The 26782-nt window shown below is 34.3% G+C and overlaps 1 protein-coding gene across 26 annotated transcripts in view; it reads right to left on the bottom strand.

The window, feature by feature from the left end:
* The window catches only part of ZBBX (zinc finger B-box domain containing), a 283593-nt gene that overhangs the window by 228452 nt on the left and 28359 nt on the right, over positions 1-26782 (bottom strand). For all 26 annotated transcript variants that reach the window (XR_008547313.2, XR_010155869.1, XR_008547311.1 and 23 more), the window contains 3 exons: positions 24264-24359; positions 7731-7889; positions 1812-1986 (listed from right to left, as the gene is read on the bottom strand). Coding sequence is in view for 16 of the 26 variants with exons in the window: in XM_054682343.2 (XP_054538318.1) it covers positions 1812-1986; positions 7731-7889; positions 24264-24359 (430 nt within the window). In the remaining 10 variants the exon portion in view is untranslated. The remainder of the gene's footprint in view (positions 1-1811; positions 1987-7730; positions 7890-24263; positions 24360-26782) is intronic.

A 26782-nucleotide genomic window follows, 5' to 3' on the forward strand; every position in this document is an offset into this window, starting at 1 on the left:
TAAAATATCCATCGATAAATGTCTGATTAAATCATGCCATATAGAATACTCTACCAGAGTTACAAATGATTGTGTGTATCTCTATTTAGATGGCCAGTTGCCCATTACAGAATCTCAGTGAAAATGCAAGTTAACTAATAGTATTTAGTGTTACCTCATTTTTTTGTGTATGTGTGTGTACATAATAACTATGGTTATTGAAAAACATGTACCAAAATGTTAACATGGATTTTCTCTATATGATGAGACTGAGGTATTTTCATTTTCTTCTTGGTAACTTTTTGTTATAACCAAGTCTTTCAAAATAAGCATTCATTATTTTATCATACGGTTATTTCCATTATGAAGAACAAATTTTAAAAGAGTTATACTTCTGATCTGGTGACTTTTCAACTCGGTACAGTATTATTTTAAATACTATGGCTTTCAAAGCAGACAAAGAAGCATTTCTATAGAATAATTAGTACTTTTCAGAGTTGACAAGTCAAAAAAAAATTGCATGAAGTAGCAAGCATAAAGCACATAAAATAACACAGCCAATGAGAAATGAGGTGTATACTGAGATATAAACTACTAAGAAGACAGCATCCAAATAATGTCTTGAAAATGTCAATGAAATTGATGTGTAATAAAGAAATGTAGAAAAATACTTGAAGAAAAGGTATTTAAAAGTTTAATTATAATTAGAAGACATTGTGTGATACTTTGAGATTAGAAATTACACTGTGTAATAAAAGTGTAATAATCAGAAGAGTTTCTCCAATGGAAAAAAAATGAAATAAAAATAGTAAAATTGGCAAGTAAGATACATGATTGAAATTTATTATCTAACATTTTATATTAAATGAAAAGCAATTGGAAGACACTACAAGATTCTGAGTAATAAAATTAATAAATTGAATACTTTTAAAACTTATGGTTTTCCTCAAGACATACTGGGAAACTTCAACATACTGTTCAGTCATCTGGATCATCAATGTCTAGAATGTAGGAGCGAAATTATTAAAAAGAAAAAGAACAAAAAGTAGTTCAAAAAGAAACAAAAACAATGAGAACGCAAATCAATTCTCCTCCTGAAGTTCATAGTGGTCCTTAAAATTGTATTTTTAAGTCAAATATTCTAAAAAAAAAAAATTCCTCTTTATCTCACAGACTCTCCCATTTTATGTGTTACAATTACTGCTCAAAAAAGCAATAGTTGTTCTGGCAAAAATTTCTACTAGAAGAAGAACTGAAAGAATCCAATTATCCATTCATTTGACAGTCTGAATTTACATAGAAAACAAATGCAAATCCCCCTAGTGCCCAATTCAGGGCCTATAAATATTAAACCACTCACCAATGATCACACAGTGCATACTCCTTTGAGGAGTTATAGCAAACTGCTGTCCCAGTGTTTATAGATTTTGAATATCACATTTATATTCACAGAGAATGGAGGTAAATAAACTAAAGTCAGCTTCATTTTAAAACATTCATGGTATAAAAATAGCCATACGGGCTGGGCACGGTGGCTCATGTCTGTAATCCCAGCACTTTAGGAGGGGAGGCAGGCGGGTCAGGAGGCCAGGAGTTTGAGACCAGCCTGCCCAACATGGCAAAACCCCGTCTCTACTAAAAATACAAAAATTAGCCAGGCATGGTGGCACGCACTTATAATCCCAGCTACTCAGAAGGCTGAGGCAGGAGAATTACTTCAACCTGGAAGGTGGAGGTTGCAGTAAGCCAAGATCACACCGCTGCACTCCAGCCTGGACAACAAAGTGAGACTCTGTCTCAAAAAAAAAAAAAAAAAAAAAAAAAGGCCATACCTTTTACTGCTGCATGTAAATTCTGTTTCTTGTTGTCATCATGATTTCCGGTTCTCCATTGACTTAACACTTCCTGAAAGGACTGTGCAGAAGCTTCTTCATCGAATGACCCTTCACACAACAGACTCTCTCTTGGTTTTGTACATTGTGCTCTTTTCATCATTGTAATTTCTACCTAATTAAAAGGATACATAGGCATGCTTTATTAAATTTTCTGTATTTACCCACAAAAATTGTTTTAATAAAAAAATTTCTGTGTTTTAAAATACAGGTAGAACTAATTATTAGTCATCACAAATCAGACTTTTTAAACTTAGAATATTTTTAAGTTGTGCTTATTTATATGCTTTACTCTGTTATTTAAAACTCTATTGGCAATTATAAATGGTCTCTTCAGAAATCATGAAGATGACAGCCTACAGAACTAATAACTTATCATTATGCTGTTCACCAGTGTTCTCTCTGTAAAGGTGCAATTGCCTTGTATCCATTCTCCCTATGCCTCCAATCTCCTACTCCCCGCAACCTTCTCATATCAAAAAAACAGGGTTTTTTTTAAATGTAAATCTGATCAGACATTCCCCTGCTCAAAACTCTCTGTTGACTGTCTGTGAAACCCCAAGTTCCTACCAGGACCTACACCGCCCTACACAACCTTGTATTTCCTTGCCTTTTACTTTACCTCCTTCCATTCTCCTTTCATTCACCCTGTACCAGCTAGTCTCACATTCTTGCAGTTCTGAGAACCCATCAAGCACATTGCCTCTTCAGGGCCTTGTATTAGCTATACCCAATGCCTGGAATGAGCCTTCTCCATATCTTTACATAGCCATTCCCTCATTTTGTTGACTCAATGAAATGCTCAAATATTACCTACTCAGAGAGTTCCTCACTACCAATTCTAAAACTAATAGGCCCCCTTTCCCCCATTTAATAATTCCTTAACTGTTTTATTCTTCTTCCCATTACTTACTCCCATGTGACTTTATTCTATATGTTTATTTATTGCCTGTCCTTCCCCATTAGTATATAATGAAGTTGTGGATTTTGTCTTTTTTCTTAGTGCCAAGAGCTGTGCCTGGCACAAAGTAGGTGTTCATTAAAAGTCAGTGGAATGAATAAGTTCATCGATGCATGTAATACAATGCATGCTCCTCAGATTAATGATGGTTGTGGAGAGATGAATTCAGTACAAAATATAAATCCAGTCCAAGCACACAAGAAAATGAAGGAAGTATTTGGAAGCTATGCAGTGAATCAGAGAGAACAGCCACATTAGGAAACCCAAGCAAAGTAAAACCCACACCAATGGCTGAATTATCAAATGTGGATTACCTACACTGGTCAAATTGCTAAATATCCATGTGCATCTTTTAAGACATGAGAGTATAAATCTCTATGTTCAGCCCACAATTGAAAAATAAACAGGCAGCTTGTTAGAGTACAATTCAGGGTATATTGTTAAAGATGTATATAAGAAATTTTAAATATGAGCAAAAAGTATCTGAGGACCTGTAAGACACTAGACACTATGCTAACCGTTGGCCACAGAAACACAGGTTAATAAGTCCACAACAGAAAAAGGTGCAAGAAGCAGGTAAAACTCAGGGGAAATGATGTCTGAATTGGATTTTGAAAGATAAAACAAGAATTCCATAAGCAAAAAGTGCCAAAGGCAGCATTCCAGAGAAAGGAAATGATATGTATGCTAGGACATGGGAGTCAAACAGCATTGGTGGCATGGAACTATAAGCAGTTTGCATTGATGTAGCAAAAAGTAAAGAATGAGAAAATATAAAGGGTAGAAAGGAAGCAGGAGAAGAATATAAAGGGCTCTGCCTGCTGCACAGAGGAGCTTAAACCCATTGGACATGTAAAACCATTGTAAAGTCCCATATACCAGTGTGGCAAAGAGAGGGAAATTATAAAATAGTGTGTTTGGCTGCAAGGAAACCAATTAAAATGTTACAGACATTTGCCCACATTGACCAACATTACAAATGCATAATTTTTTATCTAGGAGTTTCAGGATTTTATCATACTGATATACTTACATTTGTGCAAAACCACATTATTCAAAATTATACTTTATATTTTAGCATCTACTGGCAAAAGACTGAAATGGCATAAATGCTGATCAGTGGAAGATAGATTTTTAAAAGTCTTTTCACATCCAACAAATGGAGTATTTTACAGCCACTACATAGAATGAGAAGGTTGTAGGATGTACTTATATGAATATAAAAACTACAAAGTTAAGTGAAAAAAATGCAGAGCAAACATGTTTGTAGAGAAAACATATTAACATTTGTGTAAAAAATACATACAAAACCAGAAGGGTTGCCTGACTCCTAGAAGAGAATGAAATGCACTTTCCATTTATAAACCTTTTTTTTAAAGAAGAAATTTCAGTATCTAAAAGAGCAATAAGGATAGAATAAATGACCAAACATTCAAGAGTTTTTAGCTGGGAGCCTATATGGGACATGATAACTATTGTGGACTGAATTGCATCTCCCTGCACAAATTCATATGTTGAAGCCCTAACCCCCAATGTGACTACATTTTGAGATAGGGCCTATAAGGAGGTAATTGAGGTTAAATGAGATTATGAAGTTGAGGCCTTAATCTAATAGGACTGGTATCCTGTTAAGAAGAGGGAGATAGTTGGACGTGGTGGTATGCACTTGTGGTCCCAGTTACACAGGAGGCTGTGGTGGAAGGAATGTTTGAGCATGGGAGGAGGTTGCAGTGAGCTGAGTTCACACCACTGCACTCTAGTCTGGGCAACAGAGCAAGACACTGTCTCACATGAAGAAGAAGAAAAGAAGAAAAGGAGAAGAAGAAAGAAGAAGAAGAAGGAGCAGGAGGAGGAGAAGCAGAAGCAGAAGAGGAGGAAGAGGAGGAGGAGGAGGAGGAGGAGGAGAAGAAGAAGAAGAAGAAGAAGAAGAAGAAGAAGAAGAAGAAGAAGAAGAAGAAGAAGAAGAGGAAGAAGAAGAGGCATCATATATCTCTTCTCTCTCCTCTCTTTCTTTCTCTCTCTCTCTCTCTCTCCCCCCGCCTTCTGTATGCATGTGCATACAGAAGAAAGGCCATATAAGAACACAGCAAGAAGGCAGCCATCTAAAAGCCAGGAAGTAAAGCCTCACCAGAAACCAATACTGCCAGCACCTTTATCTGGGACTTCTAGACTACAGAACAGTAGAAAATAAATTTCTCTTGTTTAAACTGCTCAGTTGGAGGTATTTTGTTATGGCAGCCTGAGAAGACTAATACAGTAACCAACTGAATGTGCAGAGGAGGAAGTGAAAATACTACAGAAAATAACTGCCTTTGTTGGCTTGGAAAGCTAGGTAGGGCGCCTCCAACAATAACATTTATAGGTTTTGGAAAAGACAGGATAAATTTAGTTTAAAGATAGAGTCTTAGGAGTATTTGTGAGAAGGTACTTATTGGTATCCAGTAAGCAATATGTCAGTGTATGTATGTATACATGCTACACTAATGAACAAGCATTGAAAACTCAGTGGCTTAATACAAAATGATTTCAACATGCAGCAATTTCAGCAGCCCTCCAGGGAAGCTTCCTTCCAAGCAATGAATCAGAGATGTCAGACATTTGCATATTGGAGTTATGCCATTGGAATACCTGGCTTCCACATAGCTGTGGCAGGGTAGAAAAAGCTGGAGGGTTGTACATTAGCTCTTAAACGTTTCAGCTCAAAACTGTCATATATCACGTCCACTCAGAGTCCAATATGACCTTGCCCAATTCTAAAAGAAATTTGAAGACGCACATAGAAATTCAATGCTGTACATTCATTACCCTGTAAGCACATGATATCCCTGTAAGATGATGTGTTTTAATATCCCCACTTTCCAAAGGAGAAAACAGAAGAGCAAAAAAGCTAAGTAACTTGCCCAATATTACAATGCTATAAGAAAAACAGCATCATTATTTCAAACCCAGGTTTCGGCTTATAAGATGTAAGCTCTTTCGTGAACTGTACCTCTTTCCAAGGATGTGCCATTGGCTTTGATCCATTAAAAAGGCCATAAGAGAAGCATCAGGCATTGGTACCATTTGGCTCTTCTAGCCATTAAATTAAAAATAAGACTCTTGAGCCCTAACCCAGATGTAAATATTTTTAAAAATCCAAATTTGGTGGCAGACCCAGGAATGCAAGTTTTTAACAATCTCCAATTCTTATGATGCTTATTATGGTTTGAGGAGCACTGCTCTTTGGCACAGAGGAACACTAAGCCTATGAAGGGGTTATCTCTTCATTGTGTACTCTGTCATATATAGCAGTGACTCCCAACAAGAACACTCACCAGAATCACTGAGGAGTTAAACACACACCCACACACAAACACACACACACACACACACACACACACACGTCTGAACCCCACCCACGGAGATGCTGAACTCAATCATATGTATTTCTTTAATGTTTCTCTAGTTGATTTTAATATACACTCCTGGATAAAATCATTGAATTAATGGTTTTTAAGTTAAGACAATGAGGCAGACAATGTATACAGCATGCATAGTTACCTATGAAGACAAGAAGAAACATCTAGTGTAAAGATTAATAAATAACACAGAGGAGCCTACTCTATCACTTTCTAGTAAGGCTAGTTACTGAATCTCTCATCTCTCTCATCTGTTAAATTGGGGTAATAAAAGCACAAACCTTACATGGTTATTGTGATTATTGGATAAGGCAAGTAAAGCATTAAGCACAATGCCTAGCATAAGGTGTTCAATAAAAGTTAGCTGCTGATTTATTTTTGATAGGATAAATTAGATGAAAAGGGAGGCATGAAAAAGAAACTTTTAAAACCACAGTCTCTGCAGAATGGTTAAATGCAGGAAATTTGGAGTCAGAAGGTCTGAGCTGAAATCTAAGTTCCATTATCAATTCTACCTTTGGCAATTTATAAAAACTATTCCCTGCCACTATTCTCTCATTTGAAAAAGAGGAATAATTAAGAAAAGACAAAAGGAGATAATGTGTAAAATATTTAGGGCAGTGTCTGGTCTTCAATACATTATTATTATAATTAGGAGGCAGTGATTCTTCACAAAACATCCTTGACAGGTCTGTTAGAAAGCGAAATCCACACAAATATGCTGACACTCCTGAAAAATTCAAGCACACTCCCTCTGCTGAAAATAGGTCCTACTAGCATAGAACACATTTTCTTTTATGTCTATGAGCATGGGTTTGGAACACAACAGATTTAACTTCAACCCAGACTTGGTCAACATATAACAAGCAGAATGACTTCAGCTAAGTTACAGTTTTTGAACTGCAGAGAAAAGGTGACAGGCATCTAAAAGAATGAGGATTATAACATAGATCAAAATTTGAAGTTCATTTCTTGCTAAAGAATCAATATGTCTATTATAAATATATAGACATGAGTTGATAAAAGCTTATCTAGCATGTTGTCAGATCAGCAGTCAATCTAAATAACTGCCAGAATTTGGTATAAATCTGGTTTTATATAACTGTGCAATTGCCTGTCACTTAAAACTCTGGGCAAGGTTTTGTATTTTTAGCTTCTCTGAATGAAGTCCTAATATAAAATTGTTATATTGCATTGTGGTTTTTAAAAAAATGTTTTCCCCAAATACTCATCCAATTCCTGACATGGATGAAAATGTCCAGAAAGACATATGGTCAAAAGATCATTCACCAAAAAGAGTAGTGTTCAGTGGAATCAAAGCAGGCTTCTTGAAAATATTTTTATATTTAAGATGTATTTGGTTAATGAAGAACAAATCCATATGAAATAAAAATGTGATGAAATTATTGGTGAAATTCTATAGCTCAAGTTAAGTATATGAATGGCACCTGCCATAGTTACATATGTCAGAAAATGTCTACTATATTTTCCTCAGTTTACCTCAGAGCTGCTCTTCTGGAGAAGTACAGATTTGGGTTTATGTTGAATTTTACTGGTTTCCTTTGTAGAATTATTCTCCTCTTTGGGTTCATCTGGATTAACATCCTTTATAAACTGATGGGCAACATCCAATACATTGAATAATATTTGAGATTTTGCCTATTAAAAAAGTAACAATATAATTAAAGAGCCTCATATGTTAACCTAAATAATTTATATACACTAACTCATATTTGTGTTATTCTATGACTCCCAGAATTAAATAAATTCAATTTAATATTTAAAAAGATAAATTGGCATTTGTAACAACAAGTATAATAGTGACAGTTGCCATCTACTGAGGGAACTAGTTTGGGCTCATACAATTCAAACCATCTTAAAAACAATATATCACTTAATCATCAAGGCAATTCTAAAACACAACTATTTTTATCTGTTTTAGGAATTAAGAAAACTAAAGCTTCGGCCGGGCGTGGTGGCTCGCTCCTGTAATCTCAGCACCTTGGGAGGCTGAGGCTGGCAGATCATTTGGAGGTCAGGAGTTCCAGGACAGCCTGGCCAACATGGTGAAACCACATCTCTACTAAAAACACAGTAATTAGCCAGGCATGGTGGTGTGTGCCTGTAGTCTCCGCTACTCGGGAGGCTGAGACAGGAGGATCGCTTGAACCCAGGAGGCGGAGGTTGCAGCAAGCTGAGATCAAGCCACTGCACTCCAGCCTTGGTGACAGAGCGACCTTCCATCTCGAAAAAAAGAAGAAAGAAAAGAAACTAAAGCTCAGAGAGTTTAAATAACTTGCCCTTGGTCACAGTGGTGAGTGGGTGCCAGAGGTAGGAAGTGACCTCAGGTGTGTATAAGTCTAATGACTCATAAACTTTCCACTATGCATACCCGCAAATAGATAGATGCGATATTTTGTGCACATCATAAATAAAGAACTAAATATAGCTAATCTAGTAGGAGACTGAATAAGCAGTAATGACTACTCCATGGTGATAAAACGTCTTTAGAAAGCATTCACTATTCAAAGGGGTACATCAGGAAGCACTTCTCTCTGTAGTTCCTTAATAAACTCCAAGTCATTTCTCATTTTGTGCCTTGCTCATGAGGCTCACTTACTAGGGAGGCTTTCTCTCCTCTACCATCATCTTTACCTGGCAGGCTTTTGCTTCTCCTTCTGCATTCACGCCATTACTCCTACAAGTCTAGGAACCCTTCCTTGTACACTGCACTCCCCCAACTGTACACGTTATTTACCCTCTTTACCCTCTTAATATCCTGCGTAGATCTCTACCAGCCCTAACTATATTGATTTCACATTTCCTCATATCACATAAGCTCACAAAAGGAAAAAACATATATATATTAATGATTTTATGGCTACTACAGTTTCTGGAAAAATAGCATATGGTAAAAATAAGGTGTCAGGGAGGGAAAAGAGCTACAGAATTAAAATAAGTAATTTAGAAAAGGGATTTAAAGAAAAACTTTCCACATGCTGTCAGAGTGACTGACAAAGAACTGGCAAATTTGGGGAAGGCCCCATTCTCTGAAGGGTTTTCTATCAGAAACTACCAGAGTCTGCCTAGGGACTGCAGGATTTAGGATCCTATCTGAGTTTGAATTAAACTCCAGGGGTAAGATTCAGAATCGTCAGATGCTCTGTGAGAGCTTGGCATGAGGAAGACAGGAAGTAGCTCTTATTTCTTAGCAAATATCCTCCAAACAAGAAAAATTTAGCAGGGATCAGATATAATTATTTTGTACTCTGCCATGAAAATGCTCCTATTTTTAAATTTTCATCTAGTTGCCAATTTAGATAGCTAACATTACATTGAAACTTTTTCAGTTATGACATTTGTAAATCTATTAAGATTCATTGCAGTCTGATTCTGGAATATATCAATGAACATCAAATTAACTAGCGTTATTTCATACTGAATTAATAAAATACATATGAAAAATGACGAACGTGACCTATGCATATATATTGCTGTCTGTATGCAAATCTGTGGAATCTGCTCCAAATTTTCCCAATGATTCTCAGAAAACCTATATAGGCCTGTATAGTCCTTTTATTTTTAAAAGAAATTCAAGCCAATGGTAATGCTTCACTCTTTCAGAAACATCTGTAGTTTTACCAACATTTTTAAAACAGAATAATCCAACCTAAGCCTCATTTAAAATGTCCTAGAATAAAGGTCTGTAGATTTCAGAGGCAGTTAGTTCCATGTTTGGTTTTCATTTTATTTTTTTTTAAATATCAAAAGCTATAGGATTAATTTTATATAAAATTATCATTCAAATATGTTTATTTAAGTAACACAAAACAAAGATTATTTCTGTCCTAAAATGAATCCTGCTATGAATGTTACAATAATTGTTATAACATTTTTAGGTAGCATATTAAGAGAATCAGAAATAGTGAAAAACCCACATTTTTATGCTAAAAAATAAGATAAACATCATAGGTAACTGATAAAATAGAATTCCATATTTGACTATCTTAAAGCTCTGCTAATTTAGTACATAAATGAAATCAATACAATGCAAATAAATGGAAATGTTCTTTTCTAGAACATCATACACTTAAACATTACTTTTCTCCATTGTAAGGCTGTATATGCATACCTTACTTTTCTTAATCTTAGAACAATCATACAAAGAAAGAGAGCAGATATTATGATTCCCATTACATAGACAAGGAATTTCAAGTTCAGAAAGCTTAGGCCAAAGTCAAATGGCTACAAAATGTCGTGACTTGAAATAGAGTCAAATTATCTATTCTAGCTTAATTAACCTTTTTCCCTACTAGATTTATGTTAGTCTTTGTGATACAGAAAATGTGTTTTACCTTTGATTTCCCGAAACTGAAAATACTAAATTTTGTCTCTAACAGATTTGAACATTGTTCTTTGCTTTAAAAACTCACAAAACTTTAATTATGTATTCAATTGCATATGCAAGGATTAAGGGGTTTAGTTTTGTTTGTTTCTTTGCCTTTAACTTATTTTTGCCTGTTTATTTTTATATTTGACCAAGTATATAGAAATAAATCATAGTTATACCATATAAAAAATTTAAGAAATGGAGGTTCCTCCTATTTTCAAGCATACTTTCTCTGCTGAAAATAGGTCCTACTAGCACAGAGTATGTTTTATTCTGTGTCTATGAGTATGGGTTTGGAACTCAACAGACTTAATTTCAACCCAGACTTGGTCACCACATAACAAGCTGTGTGACTTCGGCTAACTTACAGTTTTTGAACTGCAGGGAAAAGGTGAGTGGTATCTAAAAAATGAGGATTATAACATAGATTAAAATTCGAAGTTCATTTATTGCTAAAGAATCAATATAACTATAGTTTAATTATATTAACATGAGCTGATAAAAGCTTATTTAGGCTGGGCACGGTGGCTCATGCCTGTAATTCCAACTCTTTGTGAGGCCGAGGTGGGAGGATCACTTGAGGTTAGGAGTTCAAGACCAACCTGGCTAAAATTGTGAAACCCCATCCCTACTAAAAATACAAAAAATTAGCTGAACATGGTGTTGCATGCCTGTAGTCTCAGCTATTCGGGAGGATGAGGCAGGAGAGTTGCTTGAACTGGGGTGGCAGAGGTTGCAGTGAGCCGAGATTGTGCCACCGCACTCCATCCTGGGTGACAGAGTGAGACTCCATCTCAGAAAAAAAAAAGTTTATCTAGGACATTGTCACACTCAGATCAGTAGTCAATCTAAATAACTGCCCGTATTTGGTACAAATCTGGTTTATAGCAAAATAGTACTCCCCAGAGTAACTACTGTTAACAGTTTTTATCCTATAACCTTTGTCTTTTCTTAAATGGGCATATCCTATAATCTTTGTCTTTTCTTAAAAGAGCATATCTAGATTTACAAAAGAAAACACACTGCCTTTCACTTAATAATATAACAATAATCATTTTGAGTAACAACAATGAATAAGAATATGAAGGTTATTTTTAGAAAATATTTAAAATAGATAACTATACATATTAAGTATCATAACACTGTACCATATATTAATAAAATATTTTCAAATGTTAAAACTCAACCTAAAGATAGTTTTATTTCCATTTTCTAAGTATAAAAATTTAAATGTGAAGTACTAATAGGTAACAATAGGAGCAGGAGGAGACTGAAAATGTATAAAATTACCTGTGCAACTGCTCTACATGCTAAAAATGTTTTAAAATCAAACCAAAACAGCCTTCAGGGCACATAGTAAATCATATATCTCACTGTAGGATAGAAACTAAACTAGAGCCAAAAGATGAGATTTACTGCCAGCATTTCCAGATTCCCCCACATCCTTCACTACACTGTATGATGGTAGGATTTCATCTGGTAACTGTTCTAAATTCTCACCTAAACTTTTTTTCTGCCTAGAATGATATTATCTTTCAAATTACACTCTAGAAGAATTCATCACTCTGACAATGTATCATTAATCAAAGTAAAGAGGGTTGATATTTTATAGCATTTTGGAATGGATGGCACCTTGTAGAAGTTAAAGCCCAAGAATAAAAGTTTTAGTTTAGTTAGAAAAATGATATACTTTATGGTATAGTCAGTGCTTCAAAACTCTAACTACCATCATCATCCAAAACTCTGGCTATCCAGCAATAAATATTAATAATCATGTTGACATAGCCATATCTCCTTAAGTGATCCAGAAGTTCCAGATCAAAAAAAAAAAAGTTCACACATAGTTTAGACCTATATTACTTTGCAAGTTTGAGGGGGAAAGGAATGAGAATGTCTCCTTTCCTAGTGTTAATTTGCATTGATTTTTTCAGTCACAAAATTTTAGAAGAGATTTATTGTAACCACAGCCTTGAATTAAAAACTGAAAACTCTAAACTCTGCAGAAGAGTTCTGTTATTTTATTTGAGTTTGTTAGACAAAGTGATATAGAGGGAGAGAGAGAGAGATACACACATATACACACAGAGAGAAAAAATTGTGTTATAGCAGAACTCAAGTAACATAAACTTATTGGTTTCAGTGATTGTTCGATATGATTGGAACTTGGAAGGCTTTATTTACAAAATCATTTCAGGATGATCAAGTTATGGACTAATGGGAATTTTAAAATTGTTATATATATTCTATAAATCTTTTTTTGGCCTGGCTTTTGAGAAAACACTTCCTTCTCATATCAAGAATATTTCAAAGTACAATCTGTTCTTATTTCTTTGATGTGAATTACCTCATATGCAGTTGGTAAATAGGGCAATGATGTCTGTATTAACTCCAGAGTGTTATTGATTCCTAAGGTTTTTTTTCCCAACATGTTATTGTTTTGAAGCAATCAGGGGCAAGCTTTCTTACAACTAAAGCCAAAATCTTAACAACATATGAAAACCATATGAAAAAAACCTGAAAAATATATAAAAATGCCTCCCCTTAGCTTAAGTTCTGACTGTTTTAGGGACTTCAACAACCCTGCATTTCACTAAGTTAAGCCATCTAGAAAAACTATGAGCACAAAGAAGCTGTAAAGACACCTCCTCTGACTTTAAAGCAACAGATAAATAAAGGAGGCTATATCTTGATTTAGATTTTTCATTTTGTAAAAATAATCTCTCTTAGAAGTGAGTTACTACTGGGAACTACATCACCAAGAAGTAAGAACAAGTCCTCAAGAAGTATGCATTAGTGTTTTAACTAGGATTTGTTAACTGTTTTTGTTTGGGTTTTGGTTACAAAGCACCATAGGATTTGAGTGGCCTTCTCCTAGCCCTAATCTTCCCTCAAGCCCTGTTAATTAGGTGGGCAATTTTCCAAATGAGAAATGGTTTGTTTGTTTTGTTTTTAATTTTAAGTTCCAGGATACATGTGCAGAATGTGCAGGTTTGTTACATAGGTGTACGTGTGCCATGGTGGTTTGCTGCACCTCTCAACCCATCATCTAGGTTTTAAGCCCTGCATGCATTAGGTATTTGTCCTAATGTTCTCCCTCTCCTTGCCTCTCACGTGTCGAAAGGCTCCGGTGTGTGTTGTTTCCCTCCCTGTGTCCATGTGTTCTCATTGTTCAACTCCCACTTATGAGTGAGAGTTGATTGGTTTTCTGTTCCTGTGTTAGTTTGCTGAGAATGATGGTTTCCGGCTTCTTCCATCAAGAATCATATACCGTGTTGTGGCAGCAACACATGTATACTGAAGAATTATGCTTTAATTTATGGTAAAACAAACTCTTTTATTAGAAGTCATCAAAACATTTGCTAAAGTTTATTTATCCAAAGAAACCTGTACAGATTAATTTTCCAGGATATTTCTATTTACACATTACATGGAATACATTGCACTATGAGTATGAGGATCCTATTATCTAAAATCGATAATAACAAATTAGACTAAATCTCTCTAAGTTTGGAGCTATAAGGAAATTACTACACCAAGTAGATAAATTATTCATATTATCATAGACCTAACTACATCAAGCAGGTACTAGTTACACCAAGCAAATAAATTCCTCAAAGTATCATGGACCTATGGCAGGATGCAACAAACCCATCAAATTTCCACTTAGTAAAACTATCTTTGCAAAATAAAAGTAATTTTCTTATAAAAAATACATAATTTTGAACATCTTAATCCATTAAACAAGAATGAAAAAGGTGAGCATTATCTCTCAATTTTTTTACATTATTGAAATACGTTTTCTATTCTTAAAGCAAACTATTATTTTACCTTTCTTATGGGTCCTTCTTTATAGATAGTCTTAGACCAAATTTATTCCCTAAAAATAGGCTTTATCATAGTCAAGTCTGAATTCTCGCTGAAAATTAAAGGAAGCTATCCATAAATGATTGGATGAAAGTTTTCATCTACTGTTAGAATCAAAAGAAAGGGTTGGGGGGTGCAGGGGAGTAAACTTTGGGCCAACTGGAAAAGGTAGAGAAGCAAAGGGAAGAAATTTCTATATAGAAGACAACTGGAAAAGAAAAAACAAAATTTGAGGAAAAGCCCCCATCTAAATACATAGAGAAACAAGAAGAAAATAAATATTTATTAGATGAAATAAAATTGCAATGGAAGAACTAACAGCAGAATCATGTTCTTAAATCCAGTTCTGCTCATCATATTTCTAAAAACAGATATGGTATTTGCAAGAGTAGTGGTACAGAAATATCAAGGGTATAAAAAACTACTTATTGCAAGCTAGATAGAAATCAAATCCTGCAAATGTGAAATTCATGTGGCTGAAATTTATTGCTTATTCCAACATCATGTAAGTATTACTTTAAGCAGTTCTTAAAAGACTCTTAGATTAACCTTTCCTCTAAAGGTCTGATTTCTATCTGGTTTTATTAATTAAAGATTTATGTATTATTATTCCTCCTTGACCCATAGAGTGGCAAAAAAAAGCAAAGACCTGGACACATGCTCCTGCTTATGAATGCACCTTATTATTTAATAGATAGATTAAATAAAACTGGACTCAATATATAGTACTTTATAAAATAACATGAAATCTGGACTCAATTTGGACTCAATATTTAGTACTTTATAAAATAACACGAAAATAATGAAACAAAACATATCAAATCCAGTTAAAATATTTTAAAATAAGACAACATATAAATGCAATAGCTGAAAAAGTAACATATTGTCAAAAAAGTTTAAAGCACCTGGTCTCAGGAAATATAACAACATTGGATTTTGGTTAAATAACTGTGCCTTTCAATTTTCATTACATTACAAAATTCTACTTAGAAAGCAATCTCAAAAGTGAGACAGAATAGCAAAAACAAAATAACATAAGAAACTCACACCTGTAATTTTGCTTTCTATTTGCAGTTTTGATGCCATATAATTATGCACTATATTAATTATCTTAGCAAGTACTTGCAATTGTTTTCAACTAATATTACAAGTATATTGCATCCAGATGAGTTAACTGCTTTCAGCAATTATTCATATTTGAGCTACAGAAGGAAGAAATTGTATATGCAATGAAATGAATAACATTTTTAGGCATAACAGAATAAACTTACTAACAAATAGCAACAAAATTTGTCATATTTGGTTTTTAAATATAGTATTGCTGTTACATCACAATTAGATAATTGGTATCCCATAAAGACCAATGAACATAACGTATATTATAGCAAGCAAAACTACTGTAAAATTTGTCAGATTCCGTGAAAAAAATCATGAGCTTTTTTGAGCTACATAAGGAAGACATTTTATATGAAATGAAATGAATAACATCTTTAGGTATAGAAGAATAAACTTACTAACAAGTAGCAATCAATAATTTGTTATATTTGGTTTTTAAATATAGTATTGCTGTTATATGACAATTAGATAATTGGTATCCCATAAAGACCAATGAACATAACGTATAGCAAACAAACTACTGTAAAAATTTGTCAGGTTCCATGAAAGAAATCATGAGATAACATAGGTAGCACCTGCAAATTACAAAAGTCCCTCAAATATTCTGTATCAACATGATTGACTAAAGGTTCAGACAGTGGGTTAGACTAATGATCTTTATGGTCCCCTCCAAAATTGAGATTCTATTATCCTCTAGGTGTGAATAAATTGGAAGACTGTATTTTTATATATACTCTGATAAATTGAGCTCTAAAACTTTTACTGTATGGGTTTTTAAAATAAAAAACCATTCCAAAATATGTGTAACTATAATGCTTTTAAAAAAAACACCCCTACATGCATCCATCTGTATTATTAACTGTAGGTACCATGTTGTACAACAGGTACCTAGAACTCATTTATATTGCTAACTTTAACTTTGTACCCATTGAACAATATCTATTTTCCCTATCCACTAACTACCACTATTCTAATTTCTGCTTCTATAAATTTGACTGTTTAAAATATCTCATATAAGCAGAGTTATGTAGTATTTGTCCTTCTGTAACTTACTTATTTCAATTATCGTAATATCTTTCTGGTCCATGGTAAGTGTTATTACCACAAAAAAAAAACAACAACAAGGGACACAGGAAACTTTTGGAGGTGATGGATGGATGTATTACCATTATTCTGGTGATGATATAATGGGTATATGTACATGTCCAAATCCATCAAATTGTGTACATTAAAGATGTGTAGTTTTTGTCTATCAATTATACCTCAATAGAGCTGTAATAAAAAAGAAAACAGCCCTCAACACAAAATTAATCTTTTTGTTAATCCTTTGGACTCATCATTAATATTACATTGTTTTCTGGGCTTTAAATGTAGATAATATAGGAATGGGGTTGAATTTCTACTAACACTGTATCCTGACTGATAAAACCTAATGGATGGAGCACCTTCTATGAGCAGAATATTCTTATAATTGTTGGCATTTAATGTGATTTTCACAATAGCCCTGCAAGCTTCTGAGCTTGCATATATAAATATGATCTTTCAAAATTTCCTCAGCATAAACATCACAGAAATACTCACCTCTCCCTTTAAGGTTGATTCATGCCATCTCTGGGTTAAGCCCCTGTACTGCCACTACCCTCTCTACTGTGTCAGTTGCTCTGTCATTTGCTGCTGTAATATACTCACTAAGCCACTTACATTCTCCCCACTCTTCATTAACTCTACTTTCCATTCTCCCTACCCCTTTCAATTGTCTTTACTTCCCCTTCCCTAGCTTTTCTTAGAACTGGCATCTAAAAGTAATTAGCACAGATATAACTTCACTAAAGTGCAGGCTACTGAACTGTCCCACATCCAGGTCTTCCAAAAATTCTTGTCAAAATTTATCCCAGGAAGATATACAAATGGCCACCAAGTACATGAAAAGATGTTTGACATCATTAGTCATCAAAATGCAAACCAAACCACGATGTGCTACTGCTTCATATTACTAGGATGCTAGACCAAAAAGTCAGATAATAACAAGTGGTGGCTAGGAGGGAGAGAAATCAGAACTCTTGTACATGGCTGATTGGAATGCAATATACTGCAGCCACTTTGAAAAACAGTCTTGCAGTTCCTCAAACAATTAAAAATGGAGTTACCATATGACCCAGCAATTCCACCAGTAGGTATCTAGCCAAGATAACTAAAAACATATGGCCACAAAAAAACTTGTATACAAATGTTCATGGCAGCATTATTTATAATAGCCAAAAGGTGGAAACAACCCAAATATCCATCAAATGATGAATGAATAAACAAAATGTGCTATATCAAACAATGGAATGTTATTCAACCATAAAAATAAATGAAATGCTGATAGATGGCACAACATGGATGAACATTGAAAACATTATGCAAGTAAAAGAAGCCACTCATAAAAGGCCACATATGACATGATTCTATTTATATGAAATGTCCAGAATAGGCTAATCTACAGAGAGAGAAAGTAGTATTCGTCCCCAGAATATAGGGAGATAGGAGGAGGATGGAGCAAAAGGGTATGGGGTTTCTTTTTGAGGTGACAAAAATGTTCTAAAATCAATTATGCTAATAGTTGCACTTAGCTGTAACTATACTAAAATTCATTGAATTGTGCACTTCAAATGAATGAATTGTGTGGTATATGAATTATATCACAATAATGCTGTTCTTAAAAACTTTTTGTCAATGATTCCTGGACAAGTGTTTTTCATTTGTCTTTTGGCTATCCCAACATTCTACGTTTCAAATTCTGACTCATCAAGGACTTAAATGCCATGCTCACCAGAGTCTGCCTGTGTTAACTAAACCTTTAAAATCTCAAGACTGCTATCAAATCCTCTCGGCGTCAGTCTATTCAGAAGGATGAGGACAGGAATAACAGTTTGCCAGCAGGACAGCATCAGCTGTTCCTTTTTGGTGGTATTCTTGCCAGAGTTCAAGCAGAAGTACAGTTCAGGTAGATAAGGAATACACCTGATTTAGAAACCTTACTTTCCACCAGAGCCAATCCCCACCTCATAGCTCCAGAGCTAGTTCCATAGTGGATGTTTCAGTTACAAAGCCCACTGCACTCAGGGAGCTATATCTTCCTTCAAGTATGTATAGTTCTCCTTGTTTAGATGTAATTTGCCAAGTAGAGGTTACACTTACCGTAAGTATGTTGCCTAGGAAGGTGGTTGACATGACTACCTTTATCTGTTTCCCAGGGAAAGGGCAAGAAAGTTAATTAAAGGTCAAATGCTCACATTTAGGAGGAAAAGCTTTTGTTAACCCTTCAATGATATAACAACTTAACATACCATAAATCCTTTTAATTATCCAATCCTTGGTTAAAAATTCCCTTGCTTTCAAAATTCAGAGAAAAATAAATTTTGCCCTAAAATACAGTTTTAAGCTATTTCAGGAGCTTAATCAAACCACTAAGGACTCATTCACATTTCTATTTGTTAAAAAATTGATTTATACAGGACAGGTACAATGTTAAGCACTGAGGATACAGTGATGAACAAGACAAAAAAAGAGTCCTTCTCACAAGGTCCTAAAATTTATCAGAAGATATGATAGTAGATAGCAACATAGTTTTTAAAATCTTTTGATAGAAGAAATGCCAGGTGATAACAATCATTGAAGGGAATGAACACGCACTTGTAGTATAAGGAATATATGCATTATTCATATTTAAGAGATAAGTTAAAAATATGACAATACTCAATTGTTCACATACATTTAAAATATTTTATTTTTCTTAAGTATAACATTAATACTTACAAATAGAAAATTCATATATTTTTTCAAAATATTTACATACCTGGACTCTAAAATCATGTGACTTTATGATAATTCCTTTTTGGGAGAACATTTACTTGTCATCCACATATTTCAATCTTATTGGTAACTCTGAGAGAAGGAACTGCGTTTCTCAACTCTGCCCCTTCTGTGGTCTCCCATCAAGCTACCATTGACTTTCTTCACAGAACTAGAAAAAACTACTTTAAATTTCATATGGAACCAAGAAAGAGCCCATATAACCAAGACAATCCTAAGCAAAAAGAACAAAGCTGGAGGCATCATGCTACCTGACTTCAAGCTACACTACAAGGCTACAGTAACCAAAACTGCATGGAAATTCTACCTCAATTATCTTTTCTTTCATTAATACCCCCCACCTTTCCAAGGTTTCTCCTTTTCAGTTAAGAAAATTTCCATTCCAATTAAGAAAACGTATTTACCATAATCTATTAATAATTTACTTAATCTAACCCCCCTTGTGCATGTCATACTTCACAAATAGAATGCTTTTTATTTGTTTTCCCTCATCTTCTATTCTTTGTAATTAACATTGTCTCTTCTGTCTGATCTTACGTTGCTAAAAGGAAATAGGAATGCCTGATATATTAAGACCTCATTTCTCATCTGAAAATAACTTTTGTTTCAACCCTTAGTGTTGACAATCTTTCTACATGTAGAAGTAAAATTTTAATCCTTAATAATTGCCTCTCATGCATTTATGCTTCATTTTTCAGTTAATTAAATATTTAACAGAGGTTGGAAAAGGCAAAGAAACGTGAAGTGTTTTGAATCACTGCCAAGTACAAATCAATCATAAATCAAAGGAAAGGCCCTTTGAAATTACAATACTAGTCAACATGTAAATATTTGCCTTCAATTTTTCAGAGATCTTAAGTAAAACAAGGTATGCTGATACAAAATGATCCCTACTGACTAAACTCACAGGACCTACTGGGCTGTTGGATAAAGGCTGAAACAGTTTACAACTATCAAATTTGGCTACACTTTATATTAACCACAAATGACAGCACAGGTTAAAGAATATAAAGTGTAATCACCGTCGCCTAGAATACTTGCTTTTTATATAGCAATGCTTAATATTCATCTGTTGGATGTCTTTCCTAACTTCTCAAATTAGGAATGGATTCAGCAGTCAACAAAGCCTTATGACTTTAATGGTTAACAAAACAATAAAAAACTAAAACCACTACAAGATTGGTTAGTGAGAGCTAAGAAAAAGAGATGTCTGACCAAATGGCCATCAAAGCCAAAGCACGACAACAACAACAACAAAAACTTTATGCACAGGAAAATGATAAAAACAATAAGACAAAAAAGCAAGTTGACTGAAAAAAGAAGTGAAAGGTTAAACAGAGACTAGAGATAGAAAGAAAATGGCAGAGAGCTACAAGACAATTGATTAAAATCAAGAAATGATGACAGAGAATGGGCAAGACCAGAATAAAGGAGAAAAATTAAGTACTAATCAGAATAGTGAATTTCTGAGGGGGAATATATCATCATAAACACTATATCAGCTATTTGAGGCCTCTTTCTTATCCTATTTCTTATAATAAAGGTGGTTATTATAACAGGCATGAGTCACTCACACATAGTGAAACTGTTCACTGTGCTCTATTTATAGGAGGGAGTACGTAGTACAATTTGAAATAGTTTCTTTCAAAAAACATCTATCTAATTTATTTATTATTGTATATATTTAAAGTATACAAACACGTACATGATGTTTTGGTATGCATGTACATGCACATGACATACATATACATGTAAAATGATAACTACCATTGAGCATATTAACATATCCATCACCTCACACAGTTGCTTTTTTTTAGTACTAAAAGCACCTATGTATAAAAAATGGAATATTATTCAGCCTTTAAAAAGAAGATATGTTTAACTATGACAGCATAGATAAACCTGGGGACATTACAGTAAATGAAATAAGCCAGACACAGAAAGAAAAATACTACATGAAACCACATAAATGCAGAATCTAAATTTTTTTAAAAAACTTTTAATTTAAAATTTTTGTTTTATGAATAAAGGGACAAATTCGCTTTAAGAATTAGCTGAACAAAAAGCTGTCTCCTTCAAATTACTTTTATTCCTTAGTAATTCCGTTAGGTGAAATAATGTTATAAAAAAGAGAATAACATCATTATAGGTTTAGCTCCCAGCACAGGAAGTCTGTGTATGCTCTTTGCTAAGTGCCAACCTCACAATTCCACTTCCCTAGTAGACAATACACTTCCTAGGACTCTCCCCAACAACAGCACCAAGTAGCAACTTTGGTCTCCACAGACGGTGTGGAAACATAAAGGAGTAACATGAACAAGGAAGAGACATAATTCTTTATTGTATTTAACTTTAAATTTATATACATAAAAGAATCCCAATATTTGAAGAAGCCTTTAAAAGAATCATGCTTCCTTGCCAAGCTCTTTGATTTGTGTACATATTATGCAATCCATGTATGCTAACTTTTAGAGATAAATGTATATTCTACAATGAGATTTATTAGGAACTTAAATACCATTTTACTATTTGTGGCTTACCAACCTTCCCTCCTCTGCAATTAAAACCAAAGAATGTGATGCTGGCAGTATCTTAAATGTTCTTGCCATGAAAGAAGGAAAGAGAGAAAGAGAGAAAAAGAAGGAAAGATGAAGGAAGGAAGGAAGGAAGCAAGGGAGGGAGGGAGGGAGGAGGGAAGGAAGGGAGGGAGGGAAGGAGGGAAGGAAGGAAGGAAGGAAGGAAGGGAGAAAGAAACAGAAAGAAAGAAAGAAGAAAAGGAGGGAGGGAGAGGAGAGAGAAAGAGAAAGAAAAAGGAGAGAAAGAGAAGAGGGAGAGAGAAAGAGAGAGAAGGAGAGAAAGAGAGGAAAGAAAGAAAGAGAAGGAAAGAAAGAAAGAGGAAATTGTGATGTAATGTGAAGTGATAGAAACATTCATTATGATGAATTTGGAGATTATTTCAAAATGTGTATCTATATATATGTCAAAACATCAAATTATGCACCTTAATTGTACACATTTTTTATTTGTCAATTATGGCTCAATAAAGATAGAAAGGGAGTAGAGAGAGTCTGTAGATTGCCATAAATGTTCTGTGCAAAAGAACTATGTAACCCGAAGGAAGTTATACAAAAGAAACAGTGAACATACTATATATATATGAAGTGTATATTCGGTAGATATTTTATCACTAATTTAATCCAATCTACATTTGGAATTTTACAAATTTCCAACCTACAATGATCACTTTCTTCTGTTAAGATACAGGATACATACACTTTAATAATATTAACATAAAACAAAATAATGCTCAATGTTTAGAAAGCATACTGTATGTCATGTTGCTTTCAGTAATTATTATCTGCATCTGGATCACAATAAGCCATATCACAGCAAAGTCTATCTTTTGAAATTATGTGGGAGGGAGAGGAAAAGACAGGGAGGGAGAGAGAGCAAGAAGAAGAAAATCAAATTTGGATAAATCTTGAAGCTCAGATACTGAAGGAATGGAGCCATGTCTCATTGTTCTTTGTATCTCCTATATCAGCTAGCACAGGGCTTAACGTCACTGAGTGATAACTCAGAAAATGCGCTCAATAAATCATTGAATGAAAAATTCCTAATATGAACTCATCTGTGATAATTTTGTTACAGTATTTATCTACAAAGTAGAATGCCTTTTGTTAAATTCTATATTATTCATATATTAACAATTAGACTCATTTTGTATCAATTAATTTTCATTTCTTATGACTATCTGATTGTAATACCATGAGAGAGAGAAGTAGCAGGTTGGTTTTTGTTTTTTTCTCCCTGCGTCCTTTCTGCCCAGAAGCGCTAAACATTGAGTGGTCACTCAAAAGTCACTGACTTTGGTGAATATTAGTTAGGTATATTTTACATTTTGTGGTTATCATTATTTGGGTCATCAGCACCCTTGATGGCTACTGATATTTATTAGCATGTTCAGGTAAACGTAAAGATTGAAATCTACCAGTAATCTTTCTAAACACAGATCTGATTATCTCTATTCCTTTGCCTACAGATAATATTAAAGCCCTTAACTAATTAGGAGTAGGATCCTACCATTATTCATCTCTATAAGGTCACAGCCTAGCACATGCCCTGCCTTCTAGAAAGTACTCAATAAATATTTGTTGAATAAATTACTATAAAATGAATAAAATCTATGACAAAGCAATGCATCATTAACTGTAACTAGTGTAATGCCATGTCTATATCTAATTCTATTTATAGTTTAAGTATTAGAATCTTAAAGCCACTTGACAGGGTTTGAGTTTAGGCTTTTCCAAAATCAATGATTATATAAGGATAAACAAAAGGTCCTTATATGTACAGAAGGAAAAATAGAAACCTGAGAGATAAGCGTTCCTAAATAATAATGGGCAAAGATAAATAAGAACTAATTTTTAAATAAACTTGAAAACATAAGAGATTTATATCTAAAAACTATAGAAATAATATTTAAAATAACCTGTGTTCATTTGAAATCACAATAGATAAAATATTTTCTAATTTTTAAGTGTCAAGTTCACAGTCAGAATACATAATCTGAAGACTCTAAGCTGTTTCTGCAACTACGTTAAAACAGTTTAAATAGTAAAATAGAGTCTAGATTAGTATTCAATAAAATAATTTTAAAATATCCATCAGGATTGTCTGTATATAATAGAATTTTAGAAATTAGCGTAAATCATCCTGAGTTCTAGATAACTAAAGACATTTTAAATGTCTTTATGTGGAAACATTTTATAAACACACTACAAGTAAATCATTTTAGAAAGCCGTACCTGCAAAAGAGTTGTTCTGTGGAGCTTTAGTGCCCCTTTCTGGTGAATTTTAGCAAAGCATCCTGAACAATAATCTTCTCCACATTCAAGGCATACCTAAAAAGATATTTTTTAAAAAATTATACAATCTTATAAAATAGTATGATTTTTAGAAAGTGTTTGCATAAAGATGTCTTGTTTTTTAATATTTATTTCTCTAATTAAATACCTATATCATCAGAATTGAGAAGCCTGTCCCAGGCTTCTCAACTAGTCCCTTAACTGGGACTAGTTGTCCCAGTTAAGACTTAAATCTTTGAAGAAAACTAATTCGAAAACACTAATTATTCTCATATCAAAATAAATGTAGTTTTAATGTCGGTTTAGGGTGTATATTTTAGATGCATGGATGTATGCATAGTTTCTGAATAAACTATAAAACAACCAGTAGCCTCAGGTCAAACTTCTTGACCTGGTAAAAACTAAACAGCATTATCTCTGGGTGAATACTCCTTCATTTGTATGAGTTATTTTATCTTTCTGTATGGATTTACATGACATAATTAGTTTCAAATGATATGCATACTCTTTGCCCTCCAAAATCCCTATACACTTCCCTGGAAGGTACTCCTTTACTGGTGGTTCGCAAAGTATGGCTTTAAAATTTTTCTTACAAGCATCTCTAAAGGAAAAAAAAAAGTATAAGAAAAAAATACTAGATGGAACTACATTACCATGTCTGTGATGTTAATAACTGATAAAATGATTATGGGCAAGTTTATACTTAACTTCCAAATTATGATGTTTAAAAATGTAATTTTAAAATTGTTGGACAAGTTAAATAATGTAAAATACTTGTACCTATGATGGTGCCAAGCAAAACTGAAACTAAAGAGAAAAGGAAATGGAAATTGGATGTCAGGTTCAAGATGGATGATTAAATGCAGCTTGGGTGTGCCTTTCTATAGACAGGAGCCAAAGTATCAAGTAGATATTCACATTTCAAATAGATTGCCTGAGAGAGAACACTGGAATTCAGAAGAGAGATGATGGGAGACACCAAGGGTGAAGAAAGAGAAACAGGGCTTCCTGCTTGGGGTCACTGGGACCTGGACCCAGGGAAGGAGTAAGTGAAGGATTTCCAATGCTCCTCATTCCTACCATGGACCTCTGCAATCCTAACTATGGAGAGATCTGGGAGCCCCATAGGCCTCCACACTGGCCTAGAGAGGTGCCTGGATATCACACAGAGGAATGGCTAGAATTCATGTGAAGTCCCATAGGCTTCCAAGTGCTGAGCAGCTGCACTAAGGTGCCATTCCTGGAGCCCATACCCGAAGGGTCTGAGTCCTGCCCAGAGACCACTGGTGCCCTTCCTGTCTGCAGGGCTGGGGAGCAAGAGGGGAGGCTGGGTGTTCTCATGCTCTGCCACTACTGATGCATGACCTGGTGCATTCAGATCAGGCACCCCATTCCTGTCAGTCTCTCCCAAAACTGTCTGCTGGCCTTTCCATTAGAGAATGTTCTGCCCTTCCTGGTGGCTGGCCCACAACATAGCCATCGCTGACCCACCAGTGTTCAGCTGGTGACCCGGGATCAGTCCACCCCTCCTTATCACAGCCAGCTAAGGGGAAGGTATATAGCGTCAAATGCCTACATCAAAAAGATAGAAAGATCTCAAGGAACATAAAAAAAAGAGAACAAACCAAACCCAAAGCTAGCAGAAAAAGAGAAATAACAAAGATCAGAGAAGAAATAAATAAAATTGAGCTAAAAAAAATGTAAAAAATCAACAAAATGAAAAATTGGGTCTTTGAAAAAATTAATGAAATTGATTGACCGCTAGCTAGATTAAGAAAAATGAGAGAGGATTCAAATACGCACAATAAGATATGATAAAGGTGACATTAAAACTGATATCATAGAAATAAAAAAGATCATCAGAGACTACTATGAGCATCTCCACACACAAACTAGAAAACGTATAGAAAATGGATAAATTCCTGGAAACGCATAGCCTCTCAAGATTGAAACAGGAAAAAATAGAAATCCCAAACAGACCAATATGAGTAGTGACGTTGTATCAGTAATAAAAATTTTCCCAACAACAAAAAAGCCAAGATCAGACAGATTCACAGCAAATTCTACCAGTCATAAAAAGAAAAATTGATACCAATACCACTGAAACTATTTCAAAAAAATCAAGGAGGAAATACTCCCTACTCATTCTAAGAAGCCAGGGTAACCCTGCTACCAAAGCCAGGCAAGGACACAATAAAACTTAGAGTCCAATACCATTAATAAACATAGATACAAAAATTCTCAAAAAAAAAAACTAGCAAATTGAATCCAACAACACATCAAAAAGATACTACTCCATAATCAAGTGGGTTTTATCCAGGGGATGGGGGATGTTTCAACATATGCAAACCAATAAATGTGATTTACCACATAAACAGAATAAAAACAAAACTATATGATATCTCATTAGATGCAGAAAAAGCATTTGATAACATTCAGCATCACTCCATGATAAAAAC

The sequence above is a fragment of the Pan troglodytes genome, chromosome 2 (genome assembly GCF_028858775.2).
Source record: "Pan troglodytes isolate AG18354 chromosome 2, NHGRI_mPanTro3-v2.0_pri, whole genome shotgun sequence".
NCBI lineage: Eukaryota > Metazoa > Chordata > Mammalia > Primates > Hominidae > Pan > Pan troglodytes.